Source organism: Mastigoproctus giganteus, chromosome 8 (assembly GCF_048544385.1).
Source record: "Mastigoproctus giganteus isolate SK-2022 chromosome 8, ASM4854438v1, whole genome shotgun sequence".
NCBI lineage: Eukaryota > Metazoa > Arthropoda > Arachnida > Uropygi > Thelyphonidae > Mastigoproctus > Mastigoproctus giganteus.
The window spans coordinates 21,180,371-21,199,345 of record NC_143582.1 but is presented as its reverse complement, the minus strand read 5'-3'; the positions used below and the strand labels follow the sequence as shown (position 1 = coordinate 21,199,345).

The 18,975-nt window shown below is 35.6% G+C and overlaps 1 protein-coding gene across 1 annotated transcript in view; it reads left to right on the top strand.

The window, feature by feature from the left end:
- The first annotated feature begins 12,766 nt into the window (after positions 1–12,766).
- The window catches only part of LOC150081325 (cell division cycle 5-like protein), a 60,215-nt gene continuing 54,006 nt past the window's right edge, over positions 12,767–18,975 (top strand). The window contains exons 1-2 of the mRNA XM_090379168.1: positions 12,767–12,873; positions 16,916–17,019. Coding sequence (XP_090235294.1) covers positions 12,829–12,873; positions 16,916–17,019 — 149 coding nt within the window. The 5' untranslated portion in view covers positions 12,767–12,828. The remainder of the gene's footprint in view (positions 12,874–16,915; positions 17,020–18,975) is intronic.

Sequence of the window (18,975 nt, the reverse complement as noted above, 5' to 3'; positions counted from 1 at the left end):
AACGAGACTGCAGATACCATTTCTACGTATGTTAAAGAAACTCATTAAAAAATTGTTTGTGTGAAAAATGTATTGCATTCACTGGGGACAATTGCAATACAATGTTTGGAGGACTGAGACGAAATGAAGAAGAGAATAATGTCTTTGCAAAATTAAAGAAATTTTTGCTGTCTGGGTGGTGGTACCTATCTGAGAATAAGTAACATTAGTCTTCTCCTTAGGTGAATGGACATGTGGACATGTGTTTTTGTAAAGGGCGGCTCCTAGAACGTGAGTTCAACTCCGCCTCGTATCTCTGTGAAGAACAGTATCACTACAAATGGGCCAGATGTGTGTGACGTCGGTTTGTGTGTATTGTGTGTGTGTTCTGTTGTTCTGTTCTGACCTCTTGGCTACCCAGAAGCATCAATCACCTGGATAGATGATTCTGGGTACTCGTCCACACCACAGGAAGGTGGGCCAGTCCCAATGGAGCACGTACTGTCTCGATACGAGACTCTGAACCACCTGAAGTTGCCAAAAGGTGGGCCAGATTTCTCTGGGGGCCCACTCCAGAGAGGGGAAAAAAAATAAATAAAATAAAAATTAAATAAACTAAAAACAGAAACAAAATGTATTTCCCGTGGTGCAAAAAAAAACAAAACAAAAAAAAAATAAATAATAAATAAATAAAAAAAAAAATAATAAATAAATAAATAAATAATAATAATAAAAAATAAAAAAATAAAAATAAAAAATAAATAAAATAAAATAAAATAAATAATAATAAAAAAAATAAAAAAAATAATAAAAAATAAATAAATAAATAAAATAAGAAAAATAAAATAAATTCCCTGTGATGAAAAAAAAAAAAAAAAAAGGGAGAGCTGTCTGGCACCAATGATAGTCCACATCCCAGTTGTCAGAACAGAGCACGAGTAAAAAAAAAAAAAAAAAAAATGAAGCTAAGTAAATGAAAAAAAAAAATAAATAAAATAAAATAATAATAAAATAAATAAAAAAAATAAATAATAATAATTACAGAATAATTAAATAATTTTAATCCCACAGTGAAGAGGAAGATGTAAGTCGGGGTGCCAGCAGAGAGAGAGAGTAAGAGAAAAAAAAAAAAATGTGAGAGTGGTTACCTGTCCTGCACAGAGGGAGAAAGAAGAAAAGGTGAGCCAAGGCTGCTCCTAGTTCCAGGGCAGGACCCGGAAACAGTGCAGAACGCAGGTTTGAGGAAAAATAAAAAAGAATAAATAAAAATAATAATAAAATAAAAATAAATAAAAAATAAAAATAATTAAGGAATAAATAAATAATTTTAATCCCACACCCTGGCTACAGTGAAGAGAAAGATGTAAATCGGGTGCCAGCAGAGAGAGAAAAAGAAAAAAGAAAAAAAAAAAAATGGGAGAGTGGTTATCTATCCTGCACATAGTGGGAAAGAAGAAAAGGTGAGCCAAAGCTGCTCCTAGTTCCAGGGAGGACCCGGAAACAATGCAGAACGGAGGTTAGAAAAAAAAAAAAAAAAAAAAATAGTCAGTAGAAGGGGTGACTTTCAGTTGGCAGTGGAATTGTTAATGATCGCATTTCCACGTCGGTGACTGACGATCAGTGTCCTCCTCCAGGCAAATACCTCAGCTGCAAAGGTCTGGAAGGCTTCGAGGTTGTTTTGGGTACATATCAGTTGATGCAGATCTGCTGGTGGGAAGTCCTGGATCTTATTCCGGAGACGGTTTCTGATATCGTTGTAATGTACACACTCTAGAAGCAAGTGTTTCCAACTTTCACTTTGTCCGCAAAAGCAGTAGGGAGTGTCGATGAGTCCCAGTGTATGCAGTTTCTCATTTAGAGAACCGTGTCCGGTAATGAGAAAGGATGATTCGAGGCTGAGGGAGAACCATCGGGCGTTATTTTTAGTGGTTGCAAAGGTTACCTCAGGAAGAAAACTCCGAGTTACAACCCCTACAGTAGAAGAATCCCATCTGGTCTGCCATACATTGAAGAGTTTATTGAGACATCGAGATTTCTCCTGCTTTATATCCGTAGTTAGTGAGAGTTCTATATCCAGGATCGTTGCCGGAATACCTTTTTTAATTCGATAGAGCCCCTTGTAGATTGTGTAAAGGTCGAGAGGGAGGGTGCCTGCTATAACTTGGAGAGCTGCTGTAGAGACTGTACGGCAGATTCGATGGGTCGCCAGTAACATAGCTCTTTGTATAGAGTTTAGCTTTTCTTTCATCTTAATGATGGGAACTCTGTGAAACCAGACCCCGGCAGCATAGGTTACTATTGGGAGAAAGACAGCTTTATAATAAAGAAGAAGGGTTCGTTTTGATAGTCCCCACTCACTTCTTGAGATCCGTATAATTGCGGCGGAGAACGTTTTGGTCTTGGAACTCAGATGCTGTAGATGGGGGAAGAAAGACAGACGGTTGTCTATTACTACTCCCAGGACTTTTGTCTGTTCTACGAAGGTTAGCTGGGTTCCGTTGATTTTGACCTGGGGAGGCCTTCGTAAGTCGAGTCGGTTTTTAAACACCATCATCTTAGTTTTGGCAGGGTTGATTTGCAATTTGTTGATTGTTGTCCAGGTAGAGAGATGGTTGAGTACTCGCTGTGCTGTGGATTCGAGGGCTGCTCTGGAATGACCAGCGACCACGATGGTGAGGTCGTCGGCGAATGCTATGATTTTCGTTTTTTCAAAATTGTTACTGAGCCAGCTGTGGAGCACCATATTCCACACCAAGGGCCCCAGGACAGAGCCCTGGGGACACCCACGGTGGATGGGTTTAAGGACTTGGTGATATTTTGACTTAACTACTATTGTACGTTGTGAGAAGTAGCTTCTGAACAGCCAGTAAAGATTGTTTGGACATTCTGCTGTGCGAAGACGTTCCAGTGCACTTTCCCACCATACATTATCGAAGGCCCCCTCGAAGTCAATAAACAGAGCGAGTTCATACTTGGATTGCGAAGTTTCCAGATGCAGGATCAAATCAGAGAGGGCATCTTCACATGATCTGCCCTGGGTGAATCCATATTGGGCTGGTGAAATCATACCTTTGGAGAGAAAGAGATTCGTGATTCGGATGGCCATTAGTCTTTCCAAGGTCTTGCCCAGGTTTGCCAGCAGGGCAATTGGTCTGTATGAACGAGGGTTTGTTATTGGTTTATTTGGTTTTGGTATTAGGCGGAGAAGTGCAACCTTCCAGGGCTGGGGGAACTTTGATTTTTGGAGGCATTTATTGTACAATAATAGAAGATGTTCTGGCTTTAATTTGTGAAATCTAATGATGAAAGCATATTCAATTAAATCCACTCCCGGGCACTTTTTCGTATTTACTTTTTTGAGGACCTGATTCAATTCCAGACCGGTGAAGGGTTCAGCTTGGGTCTGTGTTATATATTCGGCATTCTTCTTCCGGATACTTTTGTGTTCCGGCAAGTCATTCTGAGGGTTGTCGTCTGGGAAGAGCTTATTTATGATGGCACTGACAGAGTCAGTCCAGTTGGTGGTTTCATTTTGATCAGCCTGGACAGTGCCAGAGATATCTGTTGTGAAGGTTTTTCCCCGTGTGATTTTATACAGTAACCCCCAGGGGTTTGAATTTCCAGATTCTAGGACGAATGTAGCCCAGGTTTCTCGCTTTCTAGTTGCTATTGCCTTGGTTTATGTATTCTTTTTATTCAAGTATTCCCTGTGTAGCCTTTCGACGTCTGCTGCTGGCCAGTTTCGTCGGTTCTGATACTGCTTTCGTGCGCGGTGGACTTCCCTCCTTAGTGTCATAAGTTCCGTGTTCCACCGTGCACAAGGTCTGTTGCATGGAACTTTCTTCCTTGTTGCTCTATACGAAGCTCTGGTAATTGCTGTTTGTATTACTTCACTGTATTCTTCTGGTGTTGCTTCTTCATATTGAAGAGGGTCATGTGTTGGAAAGTCTCTATTGATGGAGAAGTCGAAGGCATCCCAGTCGACTGTTCTTAGGGAAAACCTTACTAATTCTGTCACTCTTTCCTTAGTAGTTGTCGGCAGGCGCCTGGTCCCAATGTGAAAATAGATGACCCGATGGTCACTTATCGTCCAGTCCGGTATTGTGACCCAATCCCAGACGCATATCCTTAAGTCATTGGTGGTTAGTGTGACATCAATATTAGATTGTCCAGTGGTGCTACAATATGTCGGAAGATTGTTGGGTAGGTTATGGATGGTTAAATTTCTGTTCAGAATTAATTCCTCTAGAAGTCGCCCACGTGCATCCAAGGAAGTTGAGAACCACAATGGGGATTTGGCATTAACATCTGCTGTTATTAGTATACTGTTAGAGTTAAGAAGGTCAATGGCAAACTCAATATATCTTAGGAAGTCATCTATATCCCTGGAAGGCGGACAGTAGAGGGAGATGATATATAGTGTGACTGAAAAGAACCTAACCTGGATGCAAGTAGCAAACTTTGTGCAGAGCCCGTGAATTATAAGGACATCAATATGCTTATTGAGTACAACTATGCAGGTCTTAGGGTCAGTGCTAGCTGGCTGTATGAGTCTTGTCTGCATTGAATAGCCCACTATCTTGTGTGTGTTTTCTGCTGGGACTTTGATGGTGTATGGCTCCTGTATTGCAATTATGTCGATTTGGTGAGTCTCGGCTGCCTGTCGTATTTCATCCGCAACTGTGCGGGAATGGTGAGCGTTTATCTGCATGATGCGTAATTTAATTTGGCTGGAGTTCTGACTATTACTGGCTGCTGAGGATGATACTGCCGGGGCAGGTCTGGTAAGTTGTTGTTGAGAAATTAGGTTCTTATCCATTAGTGGTCCTTTGCCGTGCAGTTTCTAGAGCTCGTTGATACTCTGGGCAATTTACCTCTCTAACTGAGTGTTGATGGTCTTTCTTTCTCCGTTTGCAGTTCATGCAGCTTGGAAATTCGTCTCGGTATGGACATTCAGCATGAACGTGTCCGCTTCGGGCACAGTGTCCGCACGTTGGAGAAGTGTGGGTGCAGTGGACAGAAGTGTGCCCATAGCCCAGGCAAAGGAAGCACTTGGTTACCACAGTGAATGGCCTGAACTTGTGGGAACTATAGCCCAGAAAAATTCTGTTGAGCGATATAACTTTTTTGTAAAGATAGGGATCTAGTGTTATGACTCTATGGGCAGTAGAGCTGCCTTTCGCACTTGTGGAGAATCTGAATGTTACTCCTTTCTTTATTTCATCCAAGGTGACTCCATAGTCCACCAGGTTTTTGTGGTACATGTCTTCTGCCAACTCGTCGTTGGTCATTGAATTGGGGATAGTATAGATGATCACTGATGGGTTACTCATCTTTGGAGGACCAGCTGTAACCCCAGCAGTTTGAAATGAACTCGCTGTAGAGATGTTTTCCAGGTCCTGTTTTGAGGCAGTTTCAATAATAACTCCTCTGTTTCTTACAGGGCGCAGTGACTTGACTTTGATTGATTTAAATTCATTCTTCAGGGTGTTTTGAACAAGGTCCTTTACCGCGCTACTTGTTTTTAACTCAGAATCTTCATTGGCTCTCAGTAGTAGGACATGTTGTGGGCTCTGCATTTCTGATCTATTTATCCGTAGGTTGGAGGTTGGTTCTGGTCTGGTTCCGGAGGGCTGTGTTTTCACTGCAGCAACATAGGTGCGTGCCAGCGGAATTTCCAAAGGAGGCTCATGTCTTGTTCAGAACTCTCTGAGAAATTTGATGAGAACTTGGAGACTGTATCAACCACTTTTTCTAATAGCTGGATTTTGGACTTGAGTTCAGCATTAACTGCTTTTAGTTTCTTATTGTCTATTAGGAGAGCTGTGGAGATAGTCTCCAAATTATTCCAAAGCTCTTGTACCGTATTGCTAGCTGACTTTGTAATCCTATTGGAGTCTTGGTTTAGGAACGCAACCAGTTTTTTGTGTAGCATTGCTACTACCTGATGCAGGGATAGAGATGAAGTATTATCAGTGTTGACAGTCAGAGTTGGGACTAATGTAGATGGAATTGCCAGCTTGCTGGAGGTTTGAATTCCAGCCGCTATAGTTTGATCAAGGGCCGATTGTGTCAGAGCAGCCGCAGTTAGAGTAGCAGGAGTGGCTGCAGCTGAATAGCTTTGTTGGGCAGTAGAGGCTGTATTGCTAGTTACTGCAGGAACCGGGGTAGCATCGCTTGCTAAGAGTAATGCGGAAGCTGCTTTTGGGGTTGGCAATATCGGTTGAACTACAGCAAGTTGGAAGGCTGCTGGAGATGCAGAAGAAGCCTTAGTGGCCAGTTTCAGAAGTGGTGGTGTGGCTTGTGGATGAGAAGAATCTGAAGCTGGATTTTTAGTAGCTGAATTGGCAACTGGTGTCGACATGCTAAATTCTAATTTTGATGACATCAGCGGGTCTGGGTCGGAATCTGGGGGCTCGGCACAAGGAGACTTACTGTTATTATTAAGGGGAAGCAGAGGGGGAGAGCGAGGCTCCCGGTACTTGGATTTCTTTTTAGTTTTCTTTTTCTTCTTCCTGGAAGCAGTTGTTACTGGCGCCCTAGGGAGGAGGGGGCCCGAAGCCTCAGCCCCATCTCCCGCATCCCGAGGAACATCCTCTGGAGCTGAGGAGCTGGACTCTTCTCGAGAACTCATAGGTTGTGTTTGTGCTGGTTTGGATGAAAATCCGATAAGGTAGCGCAGCCTACCAATTTCAGTATCGGTTTCCAGATAATTTATTTTAGGCTAAAGATTTACTTCTGGTATTTATTAGTTCCAATTACTTTCAGAAGGGGGCGTCATAATCTACCATAGTTAATTCAGTATTCTGTTAGAAGTCACGTCTCTGTAATACGAGTTCAGTGGAGTATGACGTCATGTACAAACTAGCACTAATTAGCACCCGATTAAAGATCAAAAATCATTATTAATAGATGCCATTACTACAATATTAATAAAAATCAACTATTAATTCCATATCGTGATATCATCATTAGATTGGGTTCAGTTTGATTACTAAAATAATTTACCCAACGCTACTTCAACCTCCGAACTGTCAGCCAATGGGAACTGAGTCACGTGACAGAAGCACCGCAGACTAAGTTGATGTAGAGAACATTGTTTTTAAAATTTACCAGTATTTTCATAATTATACAGTCCGGACTGAAGAGCTTAAGGAATACTGTGAGTTTGTTGAGATTGAATATAGACAGCTCCTTTCTCACAGCAAGACGAGATGGCTTTCATTATTTCCAAGCATCACAAGGCTCATAGATATGTTTCCAGCTTTACAGGCTTATTTTCTGTCTCAAGAAAAACCTCCCATTGTGATTAAAAGTTTCTTTGAAAATGGATTTAGTGAGATTCATCTTTGGTTCATGTAATCACATGAGTGTATTCCATACACACATACAACGAATTGAAAGGGAAAGTAGCTCAGCTGCAGAAGTGCTAGATGTCTTAGTCTCTGAAAGAAATTATCTCGAAACGGATGGATCACAACTTCATGCCATTAAGAGTAAAAGGAAATGCTATACAAGAAACATGATGAAGGACTTGTACTTGAATGTGAAACATTTTCTAGTGATACAAAAAATCTGTATAGAATGTACTAATCCTAAACATCAGTAAATGTGGTTTTCATTGTCTTTATTTTATTATTTGCATAATATATTTGTCCTCTTTTTTAATCCAAGATGAACTTTTTGTCCTCTTTTATTCGCCCCAAAACATGTAAATGTCCTCTTTTTATGAGTGCACAAGATGGTAACTCTATATTATATGTTTTCTGATATGTAAATGATCCAGCAACAAATTTTCAATAAAAAAGAAAAATTGCTGACATCAGAGTAATAAAATGACAAATCGTTCTATCAAATTGTAACAAAATGCAAAGAATAGTAAAAAAAGAAAAAAATAAATCTACAGCAATGAGTAACAACCCCGGGGTTTGTTCTTTCTTCTCTTTCATCCATCATTCTTCTCTTTTTTTCTTCTGTATGTCTCTCTCTCAGGGTAACTCGGGATTTTTTTTTTTTTTTTTTTTTTTTTTTGGCTGGTGCAGCATAAGCCTCAGGCTTCCTTACAAGTTAGAAAACACTGGTGGTAATGAGTAAATTTTTTCATGTTCTAATAAACTTAAATGTATAATCACAGAATGGTACATGCTACTTGATAAGAGCTGGAGAACTTTTTCTGCCAATAAAGAAAATAAAAATTTCTGTGATTGGCTGAATTTTTTTGTTTCGTTTCCCCAGTTTCTTCTTCTTCAAGTAACATTGCAACAAATTTTCCCGCCATAAACGAAAACAGAAAAGATCCATATAAAGGGGTTATGAAATGTATTATTCATGGCCAACAACAAAGTCCAGGGCCTGTTGGCTGTATAGAAACAAAGCAATACATAATAAATGTAATATTTATAATAAATATGTACTTTATTAAGTGCACTCTTCATTTGTAACATGTATTATTTGTTTATAATATATGGAATATTAATAATAAAAAAGGGGTTTATTAACTACAAAAATTTATTTATAATAGAATTTTTACTCATAATATTTTGTTTATTGACAATATACAGTTATGCTCCTAACAAAAAATATTACAATAATATTATGTCTCTTAGTTTAATGAGATCCCCAAGGAAAGGATCTCACTAATTTCTTTTTTTATATCAGTAATAATTTTATTTTAGAAGTGAACTTTTCGTGGCCCACTTAACAGTTTCCAAGGTCCCCAACTTTAACCTGTGCCCCTCAGAAATACGGCATGGACCCCCGTTGAGAACCACTGCTCAATTCGTAATATGTGAAAAAGGAAGGCTGTATAAATTACACAGCCTTCCTTTTTCACATATTACGAATTGAAAAAAAATTATAATAAAAAATAAACACAGTATTTTTGTCTGCGTCCTTTCTACTCATTGATAAAATGCTAATAATTTTTTTGAAACATATGTAAAAAAAAAAAAAAGTCATTGTTTCGGGTTTCACAGGAGTACCGCGCGATTTGAATACATTTTAAAATCAATTCTTTAACTTTAAAGAAAAAACTTTTTCCTTCTCTTATAATTTATCTCTCTTTTTTTATTTAACTTTAATTTTTCTGCCACGCCCGATTGGGTCCAATCGACTTAAGGCCGGCCCTGTCTGGTGTTGAGTACTGACTCGGAGGTTATCTCCCACTTTTCGAACTGATGGGTCTGCCTAATACCTGAACACGAGTGACTTAAGCGTGCATCACACTAGATGCAGTATACAGTACTTGATATTTCTACTTGTCATTTTATCCAGCTATCAAGTTCAACTTTAGTTCCATCACTGGAGAAGTTGATCCGATAAAGCAGCTTTCCCGATTTTTTTCCGCGTTCGAATTTTAATTTATTTTATTATTATATTTATTAATTATTTTTTTTATTGTTGGCGAACTATGATTCTCGAGCCAGTGTTGAGTGATTTTCTCTCCCGGAAGGTACATTTTTACTCTGGAAACAATGTAAGAAATCATACTCCATAATCATTCCTAACTAATTCTACGAACACTTTACTTTAAAAAAGCAGGTTGTTAGATGGAATTAATAAGTTTTTTCTTTCTGTTTTTTTTTAAATACATTTTCTCCTATACATTTGTATGGGCGGCAGTGGCGCGTTATCCTACAGGCAAAAAGACATATGCTTATGGCCCCGATCAGAGAGAACCCCAAAATCATTGTGGCAAAAACTCATTGCTGTTTTTTATTAATATTTTTAAGTGATTTTTACCGGAAACTGAACTTTCTACCTGCCAAGGTAGAAAGTTTAGAGCTTTAATTGAAGTTGACAGTAATTTGAAAATTGCGTTTTTTGTTAAAATGTTTTTACCGATTTTCATGAAATTTTATATTTAGTCAGGAATTATTCTTATAAGAATATAAGAAAATATTCTTATACAGTATCATATAATTTGTTTGTTTTGTTGTCACAATAAAATTAAATTGTTCTTTATTAGTTTTTTTTTTCGGATGGGGGCCCCCAAATTCCATTTTGTCTTGGGCCTCAGGAAGGTATAGATTGGGCTCCATATTCCACTTTGCCTTGGGCCCTATGAAGGTATAGACGGGTCACCCAAATTCCTTTTTTTTAATTTTGATTGGCTGGGCTGGGTTACCAGCCCAGCCAATCAAAATTAAAAAAAACTGATTGGCACTGATTGGCTGGGCTGGTAATCTCCCACTGAGTACGAGATTCTCGTATTAGACGAGATTCTCATACTGAGTGTGTTATCGAGTGACTTTTAAACTACAGTACTGTCTAGAGTTGGTGTTTGTGTGTTTATCGCTTTGGAAAGTTGTGTGTTTTTACGATAGTAGTTATTTTATTCTGAAATCAGTTATATTTCTATATTTGTGAAAATGCCTCGTATAATGATAAAAGGAGGTGCTTGGAGAAATACTGAGGTAAGTAATACTTTACGATGATAGCATTTGTTTATAAATTTTTTTCTTATACATCATACAGAAACTAGGTACTGTGCATAGGTTGTTTTTACGTTTACGTTAGTAGTTATTTTGTTCTGAAATCAGTCATATCTCTATATTTTTGAAAATGCCTCATATTATAATAAAAGAAGGTGTTTGGAAAAATATTGAGGTGAAGTGTTTTTCCTTGAAGCAGTGTTACGATAATAGCATTCGTTAATGTACATGTTGTTTTTGCATCCCATAGAAAATTCACGCGATTTTTGATATATATATATATTTTTTTTCTTTTTATCCTTTTTGGCTGAAATTTAGTTCAGCCAAAAAATGGTAAAAAGAATAAAATAGCTACTAACAAAATAACTAAATTTCAGCCAAAAAGGGTAAAACAAAACCGTGAACTGAGAAAAATAGTTGTAATTAGAAGTTAAAAAAAAAAAACAATTATAAGAGGGGTCTTGTTTTTAATCGACTGTCATTTTTGTTTAGTGAAAAAAAGTTTTGTTTTTACCCGACTTCGGGAGGGATTTAAGCAAAAACCGGTCGTTGGCCATGGTACCGTTTAGTTTACGTTATCCTCTGGCCGTGGCCAACGACTACAGTAAACTAAAGTTTTACCTATATAGCTATCTGTTTCTTACCTTTTTCATCATGATACAGAAAATAAATTTATGTACAATAAAGTTTTCTGGGTATAAAAACCTCAGAATATGTAGTTTTGTGTACCTATAACCTACAGAACTAAAGAAAAAGGGTATATACTATTAAATTGACCTGATTCTCCAGGTGTCGTCATTCATCAGACATATACTTTATGTTTAATATTCTGTCTTTGATAATGGTTGTGTTAGATCTATTTTTAGTTCTGTGACAAAGGAATTCCATGATTCCCTACATTTTTCCCGCACTTTTCTGTTGAAAGAACTGTTGCTCTTTTCGCAACAGTTCTTTTGTTCTATCCTATTTGATCTGTTAAAGACTGAAGTAATAAGTATTTTCATCATTTACAATAAAGTTTTCTGGATATAAAAACCTCAGAATAAGTAGGTTTTGTGTACCTATAACCTACAGAACTAAAGAGAGAATGCTGAGCTAAATTTCAGCCAAAAAGGGTAAAACAAAACCCGTGAACTGAGAAAAATAGTTGTAATTAGAAGGTAAAAAAAAATAACAATTATAAGAGGGGTCTTGTTTTTAATCGACTGTCATTTTTGTTTTCTTAATATAAAAATTTCTATATTAAGACAACTAGTAGCAATAAGGACCTCAGGAAAGTTTAGATTGGGCCCCAAATTCCATTTTGCCTTGGGCGCCATGAGGATATAACGCGTCACTGATTGGCGGAGTTTGGGCTGATAATATCGTACTCAGTGTGTTATTGAGTGACTTTTAAACCTCTGTCAGCTTTTTCGTGCAACAAATTTAGTTAAGCAGGTGTCTAGAGTTGGTGTTTACCTGTTTGGAAAGTTGTGTGTTTTTACGTTAGTACTTATTTTATTCTGAAATCAGTCATATTTCTATATTTGTGAAAATGCCTCGTATTATGATAAAAGGAGGTGTTTGGAGAAATACTGAGGTAAGTAATACTTTACGATGATAGCATTTGTTTATAAATTTTTTCTTATACATCATACAGAAACTAGGTACCGTGCATAGGTTGTTTTTACGTTACTTTAGTAGTTATTTTGTTCTGAAAACAGTCATATCTCTATATTTTTGAAAATGCCTCGTATTATAATAAAAGGAGGTGTTTGGAAAAACACTGAGGTGAGTAATACTTGAAGCAGTGTTACGATGATAGCATTCTTTAATGTACATGTTTTTGCATCCCATAGAAAATTCACGCGATTTTTGATATATATATATATATATATATATATATATATATATATATATATATATTTATTTATTTTTCTTTTTGGCTGAAATTTAGTTCAGCCTAAATTTAGAGAAAAAATTTTAAAGTATCATCTTATCAGATGCCATATAATAATGGGTTACATTTGGAATGACAGAATTTGCTTAAAATATTAATTGAAGCAGCAAATGAAAGTTTAGATAAAAAAAAAAAAGGTGGCAGGGAAGGAAGGGCCTTCAAAAATGGAATAATGAAATTACAAGAATCATTGAGAAAAGAAAACCCTATAAAAAATACTTATTACTTTAGTCTTTAACATATCAAATAGAATAGAACAAAAGAACTGTTGCGAAAAGAGCAGTGAGGGGAAAATGTGGGGAATCATGGAATGCCTTTGTCACAGAACTAAAAATAGATCTAACACAACCATTACCAAAGACAGAAATTTAGTTAAGCAGGTGTCTAGAGTTGGTGTTTACCTGTTTGGAAAGTTGTGTGTTTTTACGTTAGTACTTATTTTATTCTGAAATCAGTCATATTTCTATATTTGTGAAAATGCCTCGTATTATGATAAAAGGAGGTGTTTGGAGAAATACTGAGGTAAGTAATACTTTACGATGATAGCATTTGTTTATAAATTTTTTCTTATACATCATACAGAAACTAGGTACCGTGCATAGGTTGTTTTTACGTTACTTTAGTAGTTATTTTGTTCTGAAAACAGTCATATCTCTATATTTTTGAAAATGCCTCGTATTATAATAAAAGGAGGTGTTTGGAAAAACACTGAGGTGAGTAATACTTGAAGCAGTGTTACGATGATAGCATTCTTTAATGTACATGTTTTTGCATCCCATAGAAAATTCACGCGATTTTTGATATATATATATATATATATATATATATATATATATATATATTTATTTATTTTTCTTTTTGGCTGAAATTTAGTTCAGCCTAAATTTAGAGAAAAAATTTTAAAGTATCATCTTATCAGATGCCATATAATAATGGGTTACATTTGGAATGACAGAATTTGCTTAAAATATTAATTGAAGCAGCAAATGAAAGTTTAGATAAAAAAAAAAAAGGTGGCAGGGAAGGAAGGGCCTTCAAAAATGGAATAATGAAATTACAAGAATCATTGAGAAAAGAAAACCCTATAAAAAATACTTATTACTTTAGTCTTTAACATATCAAATAGAATAGAACAAAAGAACTGTTGCGAAAAGAGCAGTGAGGGGAAAATGTGGGGAATCATGGAATGCCTTTGTCACAGAACTAAAAATAGATCTAACACAACCATTACCAAAGACAGAATATTAAACATAAAGTATATGTCTGAAGAATGACGACACCTGGAGCATCAGGTCAATTTTGCTGTTGTTGTAATAGAGGATATAGAAAAACAGAACTAAATATGAAAGAAACCATTTCAGGCTAAATTAGGGATCCAAATAGAAGGCAACTTCTTTTATAGTTAAGATTTGCTTTAAAAAAATGGGGGAACCATTTAGTGATAGATAACCTGAAATAGTTAATCACTCAACTGTTTGCAAGAAAAGGAAATATACAGAAAATTACACAATCTTATACAAACTTCTTGTATCAGAAGAAATTATGCAAAAAAATTACGGCGCCTCCATAGCCGGGTGGGCAGGAGCAGCAGTGCATAAAACATACTTCTTGATTAGACCGGGGTTTGAGCCAGTGACCACCAAATACGGAGGATTCGGAAAGGTCAGGCAAAGACCACCACATATCCCCGGAGCAATATGACCTTAGTTGCAAATGCTCCTAAAAACCAAATAACAACAACAAAAAAATTATAGAGATATAAAAATGTTCAGAATTTATTTCACAATTCACACAATAAATTTTACAAGATAATGACATAAATTGTGTTATTGTCCGTGAGATTTCATAACATTAAAGTTGTTATTTTAATATCAAATAAGCAATGACAAATTTCATGTTAGAAAATATGGAACAAACAGTTGAGACGAATGTTACAGCTTATACAATTTGTGCTACCAGGCTGATAGTAATATGTTTTCTATTCAAAGGAATTAATCATTCCAAGAAAATTCCTCATTAGGACTATTCCCCCATGTTTTAGTATGAGTATTGTTTTCTGACTGCATGATTCAGTTCAAGTGTTATAACATATCTCAAAAGCATGAAACAGCATACAGTAATACTCGCCAACTGCAGAGGATACATTCTGAAACTATCACATTTGACAAAACTGCAGTTGGAAAAACTAAGGCCCCATAGAAAATAGGGGAAATAATAAATATTCCAATAAAATATATGAAAAAGTAATTTTCATTTTTTTTATACTATGTAAAAGCTGTCGCTACATTATGAAAAGCGAGGATAGAACAAGTGTGGGAACAAGATAATAAATATACACATTCAATTTCAGCACTTAATGAACATTTAAAGGAAATAATAAAGGATAAAATAAATGTTAATTTACATTACTAAGTAATTATGGCAATTTTTAAAGCATTATAAAAACAATTGATACACTTGTTTTCATAATGTGCTTCTGAAACAAAATGTAAATATTAGTCAGAATCAAAAAAGGACACAGATGAGCAGTGCCACATCCACACGGAATACACTATGTATCAAGGACTAAGAGGATGATATGTCCTTATCCAGTTTAGTAGAATATACTAAAATATAATTTGAGCATTTAAATGAAGATTAATAGATAAAAATAAATAACAATTACTAATAAATAAAATTTAAAAAAATATGAAAATACCTGAAGTAACAGGAGTAATAATTTTTTTTTTTTTTTTTTGTTAATGCATTTGTGTCAGTTGCTTGCTTTGTATCAGTGTAGGATGGAAATGAGGATTTTTGATGAAAGCCAGTTGAAATATGCTTCATTTTGAATTCAGACAGTCTTGACTGATTTAATCGACAGATGTTTATATAAAGGACAAGCTTATGGTAGGGTGAGAAAGTAGGGGTGTTACATTCCTACAAAAATAATTTCTGTAATGTGATCAGAATAAATATTAAGATTAAGAAATTTAAATAATAATCTAGCCAGTGAACAGAATAATAAGAATCATGAAGATCTTTGCATTTGACATGCTGTGTGGAAAGAGAAATATTCATAAAATTGTGAACTGAGGCATCTAGAAGATAGCTATCATCAGCTGTTGACCTTTGAGGAGTTATTGGATTTGTAAATACCAAATAATAGGCAAATGCATAAGTAATATAATAATCTGGGCATAATAATTATTATTATTATTAATATCCATATGATGCAAGGAATCCTGAGGCTTATGCTGCACCAGGGAAAAAAAAAGTTCCCGAATAACCCTGAGAGAGAGAAAGTCAAAAGTAGAAGGGAATCACCAAGAAAGAGAAGAATGATGATATCAAAAGCCTCAATATGCCTAACAACTGAATCTGTTTCATTGGAATATGGATCCATTTATTATAAGGAGCTAATTTGAGATTTAAGGCTGGAGAAGGTCAAGTTCAAGAAGTAAAAACATTTTTCCTAATTTGTAGTTTGCTGATATGATAGATTTTCAGCCAGATGACATCAAAAAGAGACAGATTCTAAATTAATAAAATTCTGACAAGCAGTATTAGTGTGAATCAACATGAAAGCAAAATTAACACTGAGTAATTTGGGGCAGTGAGATAAATGGCAGTTGACGAAATGAATAGTTACATTCTGTTAGAAGATGTGTGTAAGATTTATGAGATTATAGATGGAAATTGGCTTCATTAAGATTTGAATTGCATCTATATATGAGGTGAATTAGGAAATTTTTGGGGATTTTTAAAATTATTTTGCAGATTCTTCCATTACTTGTTGACTGCATGATTTCTTGATATCATTTGATCATAAAGTCATTTATATTAAAAGCAGACCAGAAAAAGGACAGATGCCTGTCCTTTAAAAATAGGAAAACTTTTTAATAGTAGAGAATTTCCTTATCTTATTTTCTGTAGGCATTCTGCCATATTTATATGAAACTTTTATTCCTAATACATTTCATGGGTAGGCTGTCAGTCTGCCTTTCTTACTGATTATAAATGAAGCACATAATCATTTGGAAAGATTAGTATATATGGCTGGTGGATGCATACATGTGGCTTTCAACTGTTACATATAACAGGAGAAAGTTATTGAGCTCTTTTGAGAGTTAGCTGTTCTTAGGTAAGATTTTTACTCCAAAATTTTGTTGTTTATACTCCCCCATGTCAGACCTTAGAATAAGGTCTGATGTGTGGGGGTAAACAACAAAATTCCACATCAGACCTTAAAATAAAGGTCTGATGGGGGGAGATAAACAGCAAAATTAAAATCATGAGTCATCAGAGCAATCACACAATTCTCTGATCATTCATGATTTGATTTTGCCATGTTGCTAATTCATTAGCCCAATCCATCCTCATAGAAAGTGGTTAGTCCATGATTATCTTTATGAATTATTACTATTGCTGAGCATAGCAATGTAATCAATAAAATAAATGGTTAAAAATTGTTTTTAATTATATTTTGTGCAAGTGTGGTAAAATAACTATTAAAATATCAGCATTCTCATAGAAATTGTTTCTCGTTTTTGTATTTTAAAAAAAAATCTCATATTCTTTATAGGATGAAATACTGAAAGCAGCTGTTATGAAATATGGAAAGAATCAGTGGTCGCGAATTGCTTCCTTATTGCATAGGAAATCTGCCAAGCAATGTAAAGCCAGATGGTAAGTTGTGTTTACTCATATAATTGAAAGAATAAATTTAAAAAAAAGCAAAACATTTTAATTAACAGTTGAAAAGGTTAAAAAAAATTATTTTTTGTACATAGTATTTAACTTTTTTCAAGTACACTTTGAGCACTATTTTATGGAATATGGTTTTTTTTCCCCCTATAATAATAGTAAAAAAAAAAAAAAAAAAAACACACCATTCCCTCCAAATGCCTGTTCAGTTCCCCCCTTAAATTTATTTAACCTTTCAACTTCCACAACGACAGATGGAAGTTTGTTCCAGCAATTAACCACCCGCTGGCTAAAGGCAAATTTCCGTACATCTATTCAACATGTCTTTTCTTAATTTGAATTTATGCCCCCTTAGGTTCGTAATCTGAACAAGTGGAAGGATCCCATCAGAATTCAGCGTGCTCAACCCATTCAAGGTCTTATATACCTCAATCAGATCACTGCACAGGTGCCTAGTCTTCAGCCACTGCAATTTGCAGAACTTAAGCCTCTCTTGGTAAGAGGATCCCTTCACTCCCCTCACCAATCTTGTTACAAGGTTTGGTAACAATGTGTTTCATTCAAGTTTGTGTCACATCCTCACTGATGATCACAGAGACTGGTGAGTGATCATATGTCAAAATCTACATTAATTTGCTGCAACCAACGACCCACACTTAGTTTCTTCCAACATCAAAAAAGTGATAAACAAAAGCCCATTTCTCTCAGTTGAATATTTTCTTCTCCAAGGCCCAAAAAATCAATAAAATTTCCATCAAATTTTATTGCTTGTTTATCATATTTTTTGACTCACAATGCATTGTTCATTATGAATTTGTCCAAATGGTCAGACAGTGAATGAGGAATACTACAAAACAGTTCTACAGCAGTTGCGTGATGCTGTTGAAGAAAATGGCCCTAAAAGTGGGCTTTGGAAAATTGGTAATTACATCATGTCAATGGTCCTGCATGCTTGACACTTTCCATTTGAGAATTTAATGTGAATCATTCCAATCACTGTCATCCACCACCATGCACTCAAAATTTGGCTTCCTATGTTTTTTTTTTTTTTTTCCTTTCCAGGTCTCCTTGAAAGGCCACTGATTTGCAATAGTTGAGGAAATTATTCAGTATATGACACTGGAACTATAAGCAACTTCAAAAGAAGCCTATCAAGAATGCTTTCAGAAGTATTGGAATTGGTATATAGAGTGTCAAGGAGCCATTTCAAAGCAGATCCATTTGAAGAGCAAACATGCTTCATTTCCTAAATATTAGTTTTCGCTCTGAACTTTTTGATTGCACCTCATATAACAGTGGAGTCCACCTTCACATGGATCTATATTGACTTGTCTGTGGACTCCCTTGAGATTTCCACAGATATATGTATATACTCTTCTGTGACCTATAACAGTGTTTTACATTGCTAGCTTACTGACTACCTAATAGATCATTTGTCCTAGCCAGTTCATTTTGTAGCATCAGCTACTTCAGTATTTCTCCCTTTTTTTAGCAAATTTTTTGTGATCATTCCTCACAAACCTGTATCATCATTTTCTGTTTCTGCACTTTTTTTGATATATTAAATATCTGTACAAAAATGTTTCACAGCACAGATTGATCTCTATACAACCAAACATTGTTACAATCATGAGTCCAAAATTCTAGAATGCTATACCATTATCCCAAACAGCAGCTACTTGGAAAAGTAGCTGCTGTTTGAAATAATGATTAGAGTTTAGCAGTAAATAGTATAGCACTGATATGGATTCTGATCATTGGGTTTAAAAATTTGCAAATTTCTTACATAAATCTCAAAACTTAAATGCCCAAGTGTGCACTAGCAGGTGCATTTGAATGTTGTTCAACATTCCTTTTTATTTTGGAATAAAAGCTAGAAATACTTAATTGTGCGCTTTGCAATACCATGTTATTTTAGTATTTATCTGGACTGTTCCA